The 16,476-nt window shown below is 45.8% G+C and overlaps 1 protein-coding gene across 3 annotated transcripts in view; it reads right to left on the bottom strand.

Moving 5' to 3' along the window:
* Positions 1 to 16,476, bottom strand: part of MRTFA (myocardin related transcription factor A) — a 342,546-nt gene that overhangs the window by 272,372 nt on the left and 53,698 nt on the right. For all 3 annotated transcript variants that reach the window (XR_003942109.1, XM_030202867.1, XM_030202876.1), the window contains exon 2: positions 3,156 to 3,338. Coding sequence is in view for 2 of the 3 variants with exons in the window: in XM_030202867.1 (XP_030058727.1) it covers positions 3,156 to 3,179 (24 nt within the window). In the remaining variant the exon portion in view is untranslated. The remainder of the gene's footprint in view (positions 1 to 3,155; positions 3,339 to 16,476) is intronic.

The following is a 16,476-nucleotide window of genomic DNA, read 5'->3' as shown; positions in this document are numbered from 1 at the left end:
CGATTACATTTGGCGCACCTTTTGAAGCCACTGGGTTCTTCCTAGTCATAAAAAAAAAGAATCGCAGACAAATTAAATTCCCCACTCTTAAGTGCCAAAAAGGGGCAAAGTGTCGTGTGAAAAAGAAAAAAAAGAACAAAAAACTTGAAAAGACGAAAAGCCTAATAAAATAAAGGGGAAGGTACAAAAAATAAAAAAATTATGAAGAAATGAGAAATTAGGAAAAAAGCTGCACCAGAAGGCACTTAAAAACTAACTTAATACGCGCTGGAGACCACAAAGATGCAACCTCTCAGATACATGGTTAAAAACAGACTGCGGAAACTGTACTCACATTAGGCAGGAAGGCACTGCGGTGGAATGCTGCTAAAATTTTCTACTTGCTATATATTTTAGGCAGGAAGACACCACGGTGGAATGCTGCTAGAATTTTCTACTTGCTATATACGCTAGACAGCATCCGCACTGAGATCCGTTGGATGATGTCACCCATGTGTCTGAATACTAATGGACTGTTTGTCCTCAAAGAAATGGGTGAAGCATTTTGAAGATCAGAACACCTTGCTAATCATTTAAGAATGGAGGGGAGGAGGAGTATATTGTGGGATTGAGTGGCAGCCAGTGGCACAGGAAAATATTGTGCAGGTGAAAGATGTATGGATTCAACGAAAAATCAAAATATCCTAGAAGCTAATGTCCCATGGTGAAGAAATTGAAGCTGAAAAGAGATTAGATATTCTACATGCAAGGAGACCTAAGAACAAGGCTTCCCAACCTGTCCTGGGGACCCCACAGCCAATCAGTTTTTCAATACATCCATTAGCCCAGTTTATGCAACTGGACTAATGCATATTCACTTTTGATATCCTGAAAACTTGACTGATCATGGGGTCGCCAGGACAGGTTTGGAATGCCCTTCCTAAGAATATTTATGAAGCAAGGAAAAGGAGAGAAAAATTCCAACGGCAAGAATAGAAAGATTCTTAGCAAGCTACAGGAAACATCTGAAGGCTATATACCCCAAAAGAAATGTTAGAAAGTACTGACAAAGGGTGTCCAGATTTTGCACCTGCCACATTCACCGTTTTATTTTGAATTTGTAAAAAAAAAAACAAAACAAAACTAATAAATAGCATCTATTCATTACAACTTCCAGAAAGATGTTACAGTTGAACTTTGTTCCATGTAGAGGTTGTGTCAACTTCTGTTCGCTTAAGGATTCACTGAAATAAAATTTGACCACAGTGCCCAAACATTTGCCCAGAACTTATCTTTAGAAGTATGGACAGATCAGGTTGGTCTCTGCCATATTACTGTAAAAACACAGGAACACAGAAAAGGACATCAGATAAAGATCATATGGCCTAGCCAGTCTGCCCATCCATACCAACTACAAACTCTCAATTCCTTTGTTTCTATCCCACGCTTCTTAAATTCAGATACAATCTTCCTTCTCACCACCTTCATTGGTGGTCCCTTCCACAAATCCATCAGTATCCTCTGCATAAATGCCATGGATGTATTTAAATGTTTATCATATCTTCTCCCCATATCACCTTTCCTACAAGTATATATTTAGATTACTTTTAGCCCCTAAAGAAGGTGAGAACAATATCTACTAGGACAAAATTTTAAAAAATCTGAATAAGACCAAAAGCAGACATAAAGGACCGAGAAATAGTCAAGCTGACATTCTGAAATATCTAGCTAGTCCTTGTTCTTTAATGAAGACAACAGTTAATTAAAAATTTAGGTGGAGATGCAGGCCCTAACATAGCTAGGCTTGACCTGCAGGCTACGCACACCTCATGATGGCCTGGTCAGTGCAGCAGACTGGTGATGGTGGGGTATTTTTTTTTGGTTACATTTGTACCCCGCGCTTTCCCACTCATGGCAGGCTCAATGCGGTTTACATGGGGCAATGGAGGGTTAAGTGACTTGCCCAGAGTCACAAGGAGCTGCCTGTGCCTGAAGTGGGAATCGAACTCAGTTCCTCAGGACCAAAGTCCACCACCCTAACCACTAGGCCACTTTTCCACTCCTGGTATTAACCAGGAAGGTCACAAGTACCTCAAAGGCAACAGCCACGCTAGTACTGGTGGCTATTTAAATTCTTTAAAGTTTTGCAGTTAGACATGGAAAGGCTGCAGAGGTGAACCAAATGGGGGATTCTGCATGCTTATCTGCCCAACAGAGTGGAGTTTAATGGAGAAAAGGATGGCAACATTTGTCCTGGATAAAGATCAAGATCTTAGTATCACCTATTCAGTTCTACTCAGCTTTACATCTCAGCTGAAATCGAATCAAGACTCCTAGGAGGCAGCTGGCAACCCATTCCCTTACTACACATTTCCCAATGCAAGCAGAATTGTCCTCTGCCCACAGACCAGAGCTGATAAAGTTACAAGCCCTGCTACACCCCAGCAGCAGTCCAGTTATGTAACCACACCATGATATGCTAGACAGCTGTGCTCCTAGGGGAACAGCTGCAAAATATAGATTTATGAAGGATCTTCCACTCATCCCATACCTGAAAGCCAGACACACCCCAAGGATAGAAATAAGGCAGCAAACCACCTGCTGCAACTGTGAACCACAGTGAAGACGACAGGTGTGAAGACTTCACAGTACCATGCTTAACACCTAAAGGCGGGGGAAGAGGAACTCTTATGGTTCTTGGGTCACATTTGGGTTGCCCAACAAAAGTTTCCACAACTTCCAGTTCAAACATCTCTTGCTAGTTTGGCTAAGAGAAATGTATTAAATAATGGAAAGAATGAATGCAACATGCAACCTTAGGCACAAAATGTTTCCTTTAATAGCTTTTATTCACCTTATAAGGTCTATAAGAGGGATCCATTGTTCCCAAAAATATGCTGTGGTTTACTACAGAGAGAGTATTCATTTAACAGACGATGCTATTGCTATTAGCAAGCTGTTTTGAAGTCTATTTTTACTTTGTTTTTGAGGTGGTTTTTTTTTTTTTGCAGTGGGAAATGAGCTATTATGAAAAATGTAAGCAGTTCGAGGGCATAGCACCACTTTCCGATTGGCTGATACACATCACAAACTCTTAAGCAGACATCAGAGCAGCTAAAGTGTATGCCCTCTGTTTACTTAGCAAAATGTTTTTTAAAAATTCAATTTACACTCACAATATTAATCTCGTGAGCAGGCATCTATCTGCCTTCAGAAATGTCCAAGATGAAGCCGAGTTCTTTAGCAGTCCGTGGGCTCCAGGGCTCCCAGCCAGAGGTTAGCGTGTATGCAGCAGGACAGGCTAGCTCTGCAGTGCTCCTGCATCCCGCAAGTGATGGCACTTCAATCCCAGCACAGGTCTGAAGAGAAAGAAACAAAGAGGGAAAGCAGTGAGTTGGAGGGGAGGAAGAAGTTTCATTTAGAGACAGAATTAGAAAAGGCCAACAGAAGACCAAGAAGGGAGACAAAGAGAAAGGGCATCATTTGATTGGATTATCTTCACTACCGAGGACAAGATAATCTTGTTTCTGGCAAAAAACATTAGCCATATTTCCAGCAATAAAATGGAACAACTGCATCTTTTAGGTTCAGGGATTCTCAGCAGCATTCCTCAAGTACCCCAGACATGTGTAATTATAATAAGCAAGAACATACACCTGGGCTAAAAAACTGTTTTAGTCTGAGGGACAGACCTGTGTGAGAGCAACAAGGAAAGCGAAGATACTTACCTGTAGCAGGTATTCTCAGAGGACAGCAGGCTGATTATTCTCACAATTGGGTCGGCGATCTGCGCCGGCCCGGGAACCAGCATTTCCTGTAGCAAAAAATTTGCTAGAGCCTTCTGAGCACGCCACGTGTCGGACTGCGCATGCGCAGAGTATCTTCCCGCCCACCATGCGGCTGCGCGCCTCAGTTCAGTGAAGAGTAAAAAGAGAGAGAGATAGAGGAGACAACTCCACGGGGAGGTGGGCGGGTATGTGAGAATAATCAGCCTGCTGTCCTCGGAGAATACCTGCAACAGATAAGTATCTTCGCTTTCTCTGAGGACAAGCAGGCTGTATTATACTCACAATTGGGGTATCCCTAGCTTCCAGGCTCACCCAAAACAACAAACGGTGGTCAATTGGACCTCGCAACGACAAGGACAAACATAGGTTAACCTGAAACTATATACAACTAGCTGAGAGTGCAGCCTGAAACAGAATAAAAAGGGCCTAGGGGGAGTGGAGTTGGATTCTAAACCCCAAACAGATTCTGCAGCACTGACTGCCCAAACCGACTGTTGCGTTGAGTATCCTGCTCAAGGCAGTAATGTGATGTGAATGTGTGGACTGAAGACCACGTTGCAGCTTTGCAAATCTCTTCAATGGAGGCTGATTTAAAGTGAGCCACCGACGCAGCCATGGCTCTGACATTATCAACCGTGACATGGCCCCCCAAAGTCAGCCCAGCCTGGGCATAAGTGAAGGAAATGCAATCTGCTAGCCAATTGGAGATTGTGCGTTTCCCAATGGCGATTCCCCTCCTGTTGTGATACATAGAGGCATATTTTCAAAGCACTTAGCCTTCCAAAGTTCCATAGAAACCTATGGAACTTTGGAAGGCTAAGTGCTTTGAAAATATGCCTCATAGTAACATAGTAGATTACGGCAGAAAAAGACCTGCACGGTCCATCCAGTCTGCCCAACAAGATAAACTCATATGTGCTACGTTTTGTGTATACCCTACCTTGATTTGTACCTGTCCTCTTCAGGGCACAGACCGTATAAGTCTGCCCAGCATTATCCCCGCCTCCCAACCACCAGACCCAGCACAGACTGTATAAGTCTGCACAGAACTATCCCCGCCTCCCAAGCATCAGCCCCGCCTCCCACCACCGGCTCTGCCACCCAATCTCGGCTAAGCTCCTGAGGATCCATTCCTTCTGAACAGGATTCCTTTATGTTTATCCCACGCATGTTTGAATTCCGTTACCGTTTTCATTTCTACCACCTCCCGGGGGAGGGCATTACAAGCATCCACCACTCTCTCCGTGAAGAAATACTTCCTGACATTTTTCTTGAGTCTGCCCCCCTTCAATCTCATATCATGTCCTCTAGTTCTACCGCCTTTCCCTCTCTGGAAAAGGTTCGTTTGCGGTTTAATACCTTTCAAATATTTGAACGTCTGTATCATATCACCCCTGTTTCTCCTTTCCTCCAGGGTATACATGTTCAGGTCAACAAGTCTCTCCTCATACGACTTGTAACGCAAATCCCATACCATTCTCGTAGCTTTTCTTTGCACCGCTTCCAGTTTTTTTTTTTTTAACATTCTTCGCAAGATACGGCCTCCAAAACTGAACACAATACTCCAGGTGGGGCCTCACCAATGTCTTATACAAGGGTACTAAAACCTCTTTTCTTCACAAGAAACAAACAACTGGGCGGACTGTCTGAAGGGTTTCGTCCGCTCCATGTAGAAGGCCAGTGCTCTCTTGAGTTCAAGGTGTGAAAGCTGCTTTCACAAGGGTGGGCATGAGGACAGGGATAAAATGCTGGCAAGACAATCGACTGGTTCAGATGGAACTCCAACACCACCTTCGGTAGAAACTTAGGATGCATGCGGAGGACTACTCTGTTGTGATGAAACCTAGTATAAGGTGCATCCACTACTAGGGCTTGAAGCTCACTGACCCTACGAGCTGAAGTACAAGTCACCAAGAAAATGAACTTCCAGGTCAAGTACTTCAGATGGCAGGAATTCAGTGGCTCGAAAGGAGCTTTCATCAGCTGGGTGAGAATGACAAAAGCAAACCTCTCATGAAGCGAACAACTAAAGGCTGTCCAGAGATAGAATTACCTTCTACACGTTGATAAGCAATAATTGCACTAAGGTGAACCCTTACAGAGTTGGTCTTAAGACCAGACTCTGACAAGTGTAGAAGGTATTCAAGCAGGGTCTGTGTAGGACAAGAGGATCAACGGTCTTGTCACAGCAGATGGCAAACCTCCTCCATTTGAAAGAGTAACACCTCTTGGTGGAATTTTTCCTGGAAGCAAGCAAAACCTGGGAGACACCCTCCGAAAGATGCAAGGAAACGAATTCTAGGCTCTCAACATCGAGGCCATGAGAGCCAGAGACTGGAGGTTGGGATGTAGAAGCGACCCCTCGTTCTGAGTGATGAGAGTCGGAAAACGCTCAAATCTCCAAAGTTCTTCGGAGGATAACTCCAGAAGAAGAGGGAACCAGATCTGACGCGGCCAGTATGGTGCTCAGAATCATGGTTCCACAGTCTTGCTTGAGTTTCAGCAGAGTCTTTCCCACCAGAGGTATGGGAGGATATGCATACAGAAGGCCTGTTCCCCAATGTAGGAGAAAGGCATCTGATGCTAATCTGTCGTGGGCTTGAAGCCTGGAACAGAACTGAGGGACCTTGTGATTGATTTGAGTGGCAAAAAGATCCACCGAGGGGGTGCTCCATACTCGGAAGATATTGCGGGCTATGCCCATATTAAATGACCACTCGTGAGGTTGCATTACCCTTCTCAGCCTGTCAGCCAGACTGTTGTTTATGCCGGCCAAATAAGTGGCTTGGAGAAACATGCCATGATGGCGCCCAAAGCCACACCTGGATGGCCTCCTGACACAGAGGGCGAGATCTGGTGCCTCCCTGCTTGTTGTAGTACATCACAAACTGATTGTTTGAATTAAGATAATTTGGTTTGACAGCCGATATCTGAAGGCCTTCAGAGTGTACCAGATCGCTCGGAGTTCCAGGAGGCTGATCTGAAGACCTGTTTCCTGGGTAGAACAGGCTCCCTGAGTGTGAAGCCCACCTACATGAGCCACCCACCCCAGGAGAGATGCATCTGTCATCAGCACCTTCTGCGGATGAGGGATTTGGAATGGGCGTCCCATGGTCAGACTGGATCGAACTGTCCTCCACTGCAGGGAATTTCGAAAGTCGGTGGACAGCTGGATGACAACTTCTACATCCCCCGTGGCCTGATGCCATTGAGAAACTAGGGCCCATTCAGCAGATCTCATATGCAAGCATGCCATGGGCGTAACATGAACTGTGGAGGCCAAGTGCCCCAGGAGTCTCAACATCTGCCAAGCTGTGACCTGTTGAGACGCCCGAACCATGGACACCAAGGACAGAAGGTTGTCCGCCCGTGCCTCGGGGAGATAGGCCCGAACTGTTCTCGTGTTCAGCAGCGCTCTAATAAACTCCAATTCCAAACCATGGACACCAAGGACAGAAGGTTGTCCGCCCGTGCCTCAGGGTGATAGGCCCGAACTGTCCTCGTGTCCAGCAGTGCTCTAATGAACTCCAATTTTAGAAAAGGAGTGAGATGGGACTTGTGGTAATTTATTACAAACCCTAGTAGTTCCAGCACCTGAATATTAACCTTCAATCCTGCTAGACTCTCAAATTCCCTCAAAATCTCCACTACACTAGTAAGCGTATGCTCCGGATTCGTCACATACAACAACACATCATCCGTAAACAAGGCAATGAGATGGTCCCTCCCTCCAACCCTTATCCCCCGCACCCCTGGATGTTGATGTATTATCTCTGCTAAGGGTTCCATATACAAAGCAAATAGAAGGGGAGACAGCGGGCACCCCTGCCTAGTCCCACGCCCTATTGGGAAATAATTGGTATATCCCCCATTAATTCTAATGCGCGCCTTAGGCTGATCATATAAGGCAGCTAGCCATGCGCAAAAAGCCTCTCCCAAGCCCATACGCTTTAACACTGCCCGCAGGAAATTCCAACTGACTCTATCAAAGGCCTTCTCCGCATCAATTGCCAACAAAACCGTATCATCACCCCACTTTTGAGCCTCCCAAATCAAACGCAAGGTACGCCTGACATTATCTCCTACCTGCCGCCTGGGAATAAATCCCGCTTGATCCAGGTGCACCAATTTCGGAAGTACCCGTGCCAGTCTGTTAGCTATTACCTTAGCCACTATGTAATAAGGAAATGGGCCTATAAGATCCACACAGAGCCAGATCCTTCCCCGGCTTAGGCAGGACCAATACACCCGCCTCCAACATAGACTGCGGGAGCTTATCTCCCTCTAACACACCATTACCCACTCTTACTAACAAATCCCCCACTTCTCTCACAAAGCTTTTATAGAACCTGGCCGAATACCCATCTAGTCCCAGAGCTTTCCCATTAGGCAACCGACTAATCACCCTTTGAATCTCTAATTGAATAGGTTCCCCTAGACGAGCCTTCTCCCCCTACTCTAGCCATTGCAATGGGATGCAATCTAAATATTGAACCATATCCTCCTCCGAAACACTCTCAGAGGTTTTATATAGCTCTTTGTAGTATCTCAAAAAACATTCCCCAATATCCATGTCAGTATACTTCCATCCCCCCCCCCCCCCCCCCCGTCCCTTATCTTCTGTATATGGGAGCGCCCCTTTCGTGCTTTCAAATATCTAGCTAGTAATGTACTGGATTTGTTAGCAAACTCAAAATATTGTTGCTTGAGTCGAGTTCTCATAAATTCAACCTCCTCCATCTGCAACTGCTTCAAATCCTCTCTTGCTTGTTTAAGTTCTTCCCAAAGCCTAGCTCCCGGATTACGTTTATGTAACTGTTCAATGTACAGCAGTCTCTGTCTCAACTCCAAGGATCTTTGCCCCCTCTCCCTCTTCCTACGGGCCCCCCATTTAATCAATACCCCCCTCACCACTACCTTCAGCGCATCCCATAATGTACCATCTCACACCTCCCCCATATCATTAAACTGCCTAAATTCTTGAATGGTGTGTCTAATGTCCTCCCTTATATGCTCTTCCCCCAACAAAGCCTCATTCAATCTCCAATTTCCCTTACCACCACCCCCCCCCCCCTTCAGTTTAACCCATGTTGGCGCATGGTCCAAAACACAAATTGGTTCTATCTCCGCCTCCTCCACCCCATGCCAATCATTATGATAAATCCAAATCCCGTCTATCCTGGAGTAACTCTGTGCTGCATGGGAGTAAAAAGTATACTTCCTCTGTGTTCCATGTAAAAGCCTTCAACAATCCACCACCCCCAACCCTTTCATAAACCGCCTCAAAGCCCCCCTCCCAGGCCTACTCTGCATCCCTCCCCCCTTTGAGTGATCCAATCGCGCATCCGGCGCCATACTGAAATCCCCCCCCCCCACTATCACCTGTCCCCCCATAAATCCCATTAGATCCTCCCCCAACTTATTGTAGAAAATTCTTCTGATTCCCATTCGGTGCATAAACACTAATCAATGCCATTCCTTTACCCTGCAACCACCCTCTGACCGCTATACAACGCCCTTCCTTATCTCGGAACACTTGATTTGAGACAAACCCACAATTATGTCGAATCAAAATTGCCACCCCGCCCATCTTCTTGGGCCCCCCCCCCCCTTGATGTACCACCACCTCTCTATATTGTCTGCGCTGTAACAAATGTGCATCCCTCAGCCTCAAGTGTGTTTCTTGCAAAAATGTAATCCCCCACTACAACCTACCCAACTCCTTAAACAGCCTACTCTGTTTCCCTCTATTATTTAATCCATTTACATTCCATGTTCCCAACACCAGAAACTCCCCCCTCGCCCCTCTTCCCACCAGACTCCTCTCCCTCTCTTCACCTGTACTCCCCACCTTTCCCCCCCTTGCCCAACCCCTCCCTCCCCATCCTCCCCCACCCTCCCCCCTACATCCCCTGACCTGCCCGTTCGCAGAGCAGCCAAATCCAGGAAAATTACTCACACCCCCAGGGCTTTACCCATACTTACAACCATTATATCCTTTACTCCCCGCCTGTCCCTCCCTCAACCCCACCCACTACCCCTCCCCCCTCAAAATTCCTTTAATAAAGCCTACCCTGACCATCCCCTTCATCTCCAATCCCCCTCCCTTAATTAACTCCCTTCTGATTATCACATTTCCCCCCCCCTGCCCAATGCACAACATAACCTCCCACCCTACATTCCCCTTCGTCATTACGACTTCCAGCCCTCTGTATCATAAGCCCGCCAGTCTCAAATGCTCTCCACTCTGCTGACAGACATTTCACCGTCCTCTGCCGCTGTCAGCTCCCAGACTTCCCTCCTCTGTCACTCTTGAGCCCTTCTCTTTTCCTTGGTCTTCTCTCACCCCTCCACCGGAACCTCCCTGTATCCCAGTGCCCGCAAGGCTGTCCACACTTCCTCTGGAGTCTGCACCTTGCACAACTTGCCCTGCACAGTTAACCACATGGCAAAGGGGAAAAGCCACCTATATCTTATCCCCTTACATCTCATAAACTGGGTGACCTCTCTGAAGGACCTACGCTTCTACAAAGTTATCCAGACCAAATCCTGGAACACTCCAATCTTGCAGTTCTTCAACTTTATTTCCCCCATTTGTTTCGCCTTGGCCAGTATCTTCTCTTTCAAAGGGAAATCCGCAAAGCGTACCACAATGTCCCTTGGATTAGAATCCCGGCGTGACCCCGCCACTCGATGCGCCCTCTGGATATGGAATTCCTGCTGTTCACCTTCTCCCTCAGGGGGTAGTATGTACCCACACAACTCTCAAATTACTACAACACAATAAGTAAAGATATCTAGTTCAGGGATTCCTTTGAAACGCAGATTATTCCTGCAGGACCTATCTTCCAGGTCCTCCAGTTGATCCTTCACCCCTTGCCAGTCCTCCTCCTCTTTTTGAAATCTGCTTTTAACTTTGCTTATATCCTTCTTAAGGCTGTCCACTTCCTCCTCCATTTCTCCAACCCTGGAGCCCCGGTCCCTGAGTTAAGCCCGGAAATCCCTCATGGCAACCTGAATGTCTCTCTGGACCCCTGCAAATTCTGCTTTTAGTTCTTGAAACCACTTCTCCACTTCCTTCCCTGCCATTTCTTCCCCCACAGGGGCTTTCTCCACCACATGCAGTGCTCCTTTGCCTGGCATCGCCTCCTCCCTCCTGCCAGTGCTCTCCACCAACCTTCTCTCCTCTAAATGTTGCACTTCCTCCACAGTCCCCAGCACCTCCATCCTGCTTGCACCTTCCTCCTGGCCTTTTTCCTCAGCAGGCTCCGCTCCCACGTTTCTCAGAGAGTCACCACCATCTTGGCCATGCGCCCCTCTGCACTCCGCTCCGTCTCCATCCTTCCACTTGGCTCCGCCGCTGCTTTCTCCTGCCTGGGACTCTACTGGCAAGCGATTGCTGATGGAACACTTGCATTCAAACATGCTGAAACTTCTGGAGGTAAAACATCGAAGGACCGACTGATGATCCTCCTTTGCTGCAAAATGGATGGGAGTGAGAAGTTGGAACCCCTCGTCATTGGAAACAGCAAACAGCCCCGTTGCTTCAAGAAAGTTAAGCGACTTCCTGTGTCATATGAGGCTAACGCAAATTCATGGATGACTGGGGAAATTTGGAAGCAGTGGCTAAAAAAGTTAGACACTAGAATGCGGGCACAAAAGCGTCAGATTTTGCTGCTTTGTGATAATTGTGCTGCACACAGGGATGATGTCAGGCTGTCTAACGTCAAGGTGGTCTTCCTCCCACCAAACACTACCTCTCTGATCCAACCTATGGATCAGGGCATAATAGCCAATTTCAAACAACATCATCAGGCTCTTGTGCTACGTCATCTGATGAGCGTTATGGATGACCAGATTGGCAAGGATAAACGTCTTGTTGAACTGGCTCGTAATCTATCACTGTTGGATTCCCTACATATGCAGAAAGAAACCTTGAATCATGTTACACAGGCAACCACTGTGAACTGCTACAAGCGGGCAAGCTTTGTTAAGGATGTGGAGGGGGATGCAGCTGTTGCAAACGTGTCAGATGAAGAGGTTATTGACATACCAGCCGGTGTTACTGAAGAGGAGTTCCATCGCTACGTAGCTGTTGATTACGATCTACAAACAGCTGAAGACAGCACTGATGTTGAGATATGCGCCTAAACGCAGGCAACAACAGCTGATGATGGAACAGATTAAGAAATGAGCAATGAGGCACACGCTGATGAAATTCAATAACCTCCTCCTGTCACTTTTGCAAGAGCGCTGGAGAGTGTCAACATCGTGCGGGCCTATCTGGAGGCCACTGGATGTCAGTGCTATGACAGTTTTTACCGTCTGGCAAATATAGTCTATGGAACTCACGGACTCAAGAGTGTACAGAGGACTATAACTGATTACTTCAAGTAAAGCCTAATGTTAGTTAACTGAGACTGTATACTGTACGCATAATAATAAACAGTACTGTACATACGTTTATCAGATGTCAAGCTTCTTTGGGTCACAACGGTTAAGTGCACGCTCTGGTTAACTGCATGCATTTCTCTGGTCCCAGACCCTTGCACTTAAGCGGATTGCACTGTATATATTCCCAATACTATATCACGTTACTCCCATTTCTAGGATTCAAGTTGCCATCTCCAAGTTTACCTCATTGATTTCATTTATGCTTATGTTTGATCATTTCACTATTGTTATGCTGTTTAACATTATCATAAGTTTTTTGCTTATGTTGCACACTGCCTTGGGCAATCTCCTCCTAATAGCGGTTAATATTGTAAATCCCAATAAATAAATACATAAATTAGTATTTCCTCTAATCTTCAAGTTGATATGCCTTGTTCAATCCCTCTGCATTAGTCATTTCATGGTTATCACGGTGGCATTTACTTCGGATTCTGAAAATAATGGGGACAGTGCTGAGACACCTTCCCTTTAACCCAGGTTTAACTAAGCTCTCCCTGACAGCTGTCAATCAAATGAGTGATATTGTTATAATAAGGGTAAACCACTTTGGTTGTACCACAGAAAGGTGGTATATCAAATCCATGACCCTTCATCTGTGCCTGTAACAAGAAGGATGAAACACAGCAGTCGGTAAATGTATCAAATTAGATCAATACAACTTGATCACAAACCTCTTCTTACTGCAATTTTTGAAAGATGCCAAACACCAGCTACATAAAGATTTAATCTTAGGTCAGTCCACACTGCTGTGCTCTATCATGTCCTCAATTACTGGGTCAAATCTTTTCTACTCCCTGGACTTGGCGATGTATGCTATAGAGTGAGCATTCAGAGCCCACAGGGAAAGGAGCCATGTTCAGTGCTTAAGAGTGACACCAAGTGGTCAGACACAGGGTCTGTGATTGCAGGAATCCAGAAGGAGCCCTGCTGAATGGCTCCCAGCAAAGGGCTGTCACTGCCATGATTGAGCTAAGCAAGCTGGGGTGGGGGCATACAGTCCTCAGAAGGCTGTACATGAAGGCTCTTGCTACCAGATTCCGGCCCTGGTTCTGACTGAGGTAAAAGTCTAAAGATACAGGAAGAAATTACAGGGGCTCACCCTTAGGGATAGGGGGAGCTCTATATCTACAGTCCAACATAATTTTTCAAACAAAGGAGGATGATGATACTATGGCCTGTCCTAGGACAAGATGTAAACCTCTGGGTATTAAAGGTTTTCAGCTTCAACTATGTGAAAGTTTTGGAATTAGCTAGACACCCATAATTTTGATGATTTGTTTGTTTTTTCAAGAATGGCCTTCACCAAAGTATCTTTGGGTGTGTTTTTTGCTCGTTTTGTTTGACCCAGCAGCATGCCCCTGGTGGCTCCTTCATAACCAGCTTGACTTGAGGCTGCAGCATGATGATCCTTCACTGACAACTACCTGGCAATTCTCTCCAATTTCATTTCTTCACCTGCACCTTCCATTAATGCCAAACTTGAAGCGACACCAATTTGTAAATGTCAGACTACCTCTCATGTTAATGCATCCCGACTCTCACCCACAGGTGTTGGTAGCGTGCAATAGATGAGATTACCCTTTCTAGCTATATCTTCAGGAGCTGGGTACACTGTCTCTATGGCATTTCCCAGCAAACAATCCCAGGCTAGCTCTGGGAAAGACACCTGAATCCATGGGATCGACTAGTTCTCTTCAAGTACTGGTGCTGTGATGCAGTGTCTGGAACAGGCAGGGCTACCACAGGCTTCTAATAGAGTAATAAAACATCAAAACACAAGCAAAAAAGTCCGTTTCTCCAAAAATGAAACGGACCCTAGGAAGGATATGGTCTAAGTGATTTCTCCTCTCTCCCTCCATGTCCAGTGATTCTCCCCTGCCCTCCCCTCCCATCGATGTCCAGCGATTCTCCTCTGCCCTCCCCTCCCATCCATGTCCAGTGACTTGCCCCAGACCCCACCTGCCCCCCTTTTAAGCACCCAGGTTCCAGTTCAACCCCAGCCCGCATTTGTCTGCCCTCTTCTCCCACAACAGCCCTCCTTTCCTTCCTGCCGCCCTTCCTTTAAAACTTTTATACCTCAAGTCACCGCAGTGTCAGTGAAAGCGGCAGGCTCGGCTGGGTTTGTAACTGTATGCAAATGAGCTACTACGTAATCAGCTCACCTCCAGCCTTCCCTTCCCTCTCAGTGTCTTGCCCTCCTCTGACGTAATTTCCTCTTTCTGCAAGGGCGGGACACAGAGGGAAGGGAAGGCTGGAGGCGAGCAGATTACATAGTAGCTCATTTGCATACAGTTCCAAACCCAGCCAGCCATCCAGGTACGCAGATTGACAAATTATTATATAGGAGATTACAGAAAAAGGTAGGAGGGCATTTGAAATGTAAACCATAAACAGATATAGAAAGGAAGAGCTATAAACTGGAAGGATCTCTCTCTTGTACCTGCTGCTAGACTATATCACTGTAATTCAATCTGCCCTTCTTGAAGACATTTAACTTATGTCATGCTTGTTTACATAATGGTCCAGGATGCCTAGATGATACATACTGTACGTGCCTGTACCTGCCCCTATTAAAGCTTTTGCAAGGGATCTTCCTTATTTTGTCTACTAAAAACACAAGTCTGGACACAAACTTTTAAACATCCCGAAAGCATACACAGATCTTTGGGCAAACACCAGCCTAAGTCACAAGTAAACAGCAATGGCAGCAGTTCCGTCTGGTGATTAGTGCTCATGCCTGAGACAGGACTCTAGCCCGATCTGAGGCCAAGGATCCACCACCTCACTGTCTTAATTCATTTCTCTGTACAGTGGGTATACCAAACCAGAAGTGAAGATGCCAATCTTGATCTTTCAAAACTATCAGTTAGATAATTTCCTCTCTGAATCATTTGTTGGAAAAATCCAACATTTTCAGCCTACCCAAATGAAGCAAATGACCTTGGCCCACACACTACAGATACCTAGATATTCAATACATGAAACCCTACTCCACTGGAGTACGGTAGTAAACAGACATCTTTCTGTTATAGAAGCATAAGAAAGGGAGAGCCTTGTCATCCACTTCCAAGCAACACACACCGTTATAAAAAAAAATCAACATGTAGAAATATGCACACAAGAACAGTCAAATTGGCTCTCAAGTGAAATTTTACAGGGATTTCCTTTATTCTGGAAACAGCAATAACAGCTGAACATCATCAAGGCAGTCACATATAACCAAATGTAATAGTGGGAATATGCGACAACAGGAGAACTGCCAGAGTCATTTTAAAAGCCTGGTTTCAGAGGACATGAGCAGCCAGGGCTTCTGTGCTTAATGTTACATTTACACATGCAAATGAACCACTGAGTTATGTTATGTCTCAAATAAGGGAAACTCTATCATTCTGCAAGGAATGAGGAAGAAATGCAGTAGGATACGCATCATTACCTAACAGCCCGAAAGTAAAAACACCATCTTCTTGGTAAAGTAATCAAGGTGAAGATTTCTGAGCCCTGAAGTCTAATTTCAATAGAATCATAAGATGTTAACAGTGGCGTGGCGTGTTCTTCTCATTTTAAAACAGAAGCCTCCCCCTACTGAGGTAGGTGATTAGTGAAAGTATGGTATATTTTTAATATGAAAAACGTAACCATGGAAGTACATAAAGTACCTCAATTTCATACAATATAGAACTCTGATTTTATATGAGAGTCACATAGGACATGTCTTCTAGAACAAAGTATTTGATTGATTCTTCATTGTTTACTGGACTAGAAGCAATTTGTTGAGGCCTGGCCTTGTGTTGTGAGTAGTTCACTTAAGGAGAGGAGGCAGAGTGGAGAGGAAATTGGAGGAGTAGCCTAGTGGTTAGTGCAGTGGACTTTGATCCTGCGGAACTGAGTTTGATTCCCACTGCAGCTCCTTGTGACTCTGGGCAAGTCACTTAACCCTCCATTGCCCCAGATACAAAATAAGTACCTGTATATATGTAAACCGCTTTGAATGTAGTTGCAAAAGCCTCAGAAAGGAGGTATATCAAGTCCCATTTCCCTTTCCCCTTTATTTTTTGCCCTGGGCCCTAGCACGGCTAACAGCAGTCCTGACCCTTGCTGTAGTTGGTGGGGATCCCCAAGCCCTGCGAGCTGAGGATCTCCTCTGAAAGCAGACAGAACTCCTTTCTACTGAGCTTGGCAAATGGGGACATCATCCTTGAGCCACTGACAACTAACCATGTATAGAATGCCGGCATCGGTGGCTCAAGGTGCCTGC

The sequence above is a fragment of the Microcaecilia unicolor genome, chromosome 1 (genome assembly GCF_901765095.1).
Source record: "Microcaecilia unicolor chromosome 1, aMicUni1.1, whole genome shotgun sequence".
Classification (NCBI taxonomy): domain Eukaryota; kingdom Metazoa; phylum Chordata; class Amphibia; order Gymnophiona; family Siphonopidae; genus Microcaecilia; species Microcaecilia unicolor.
The sequence above is the reverse complement of the archived record's forward strand: the minus strand, read 5'-3'. Positions and strand labels throughout refer to the sequence as shown.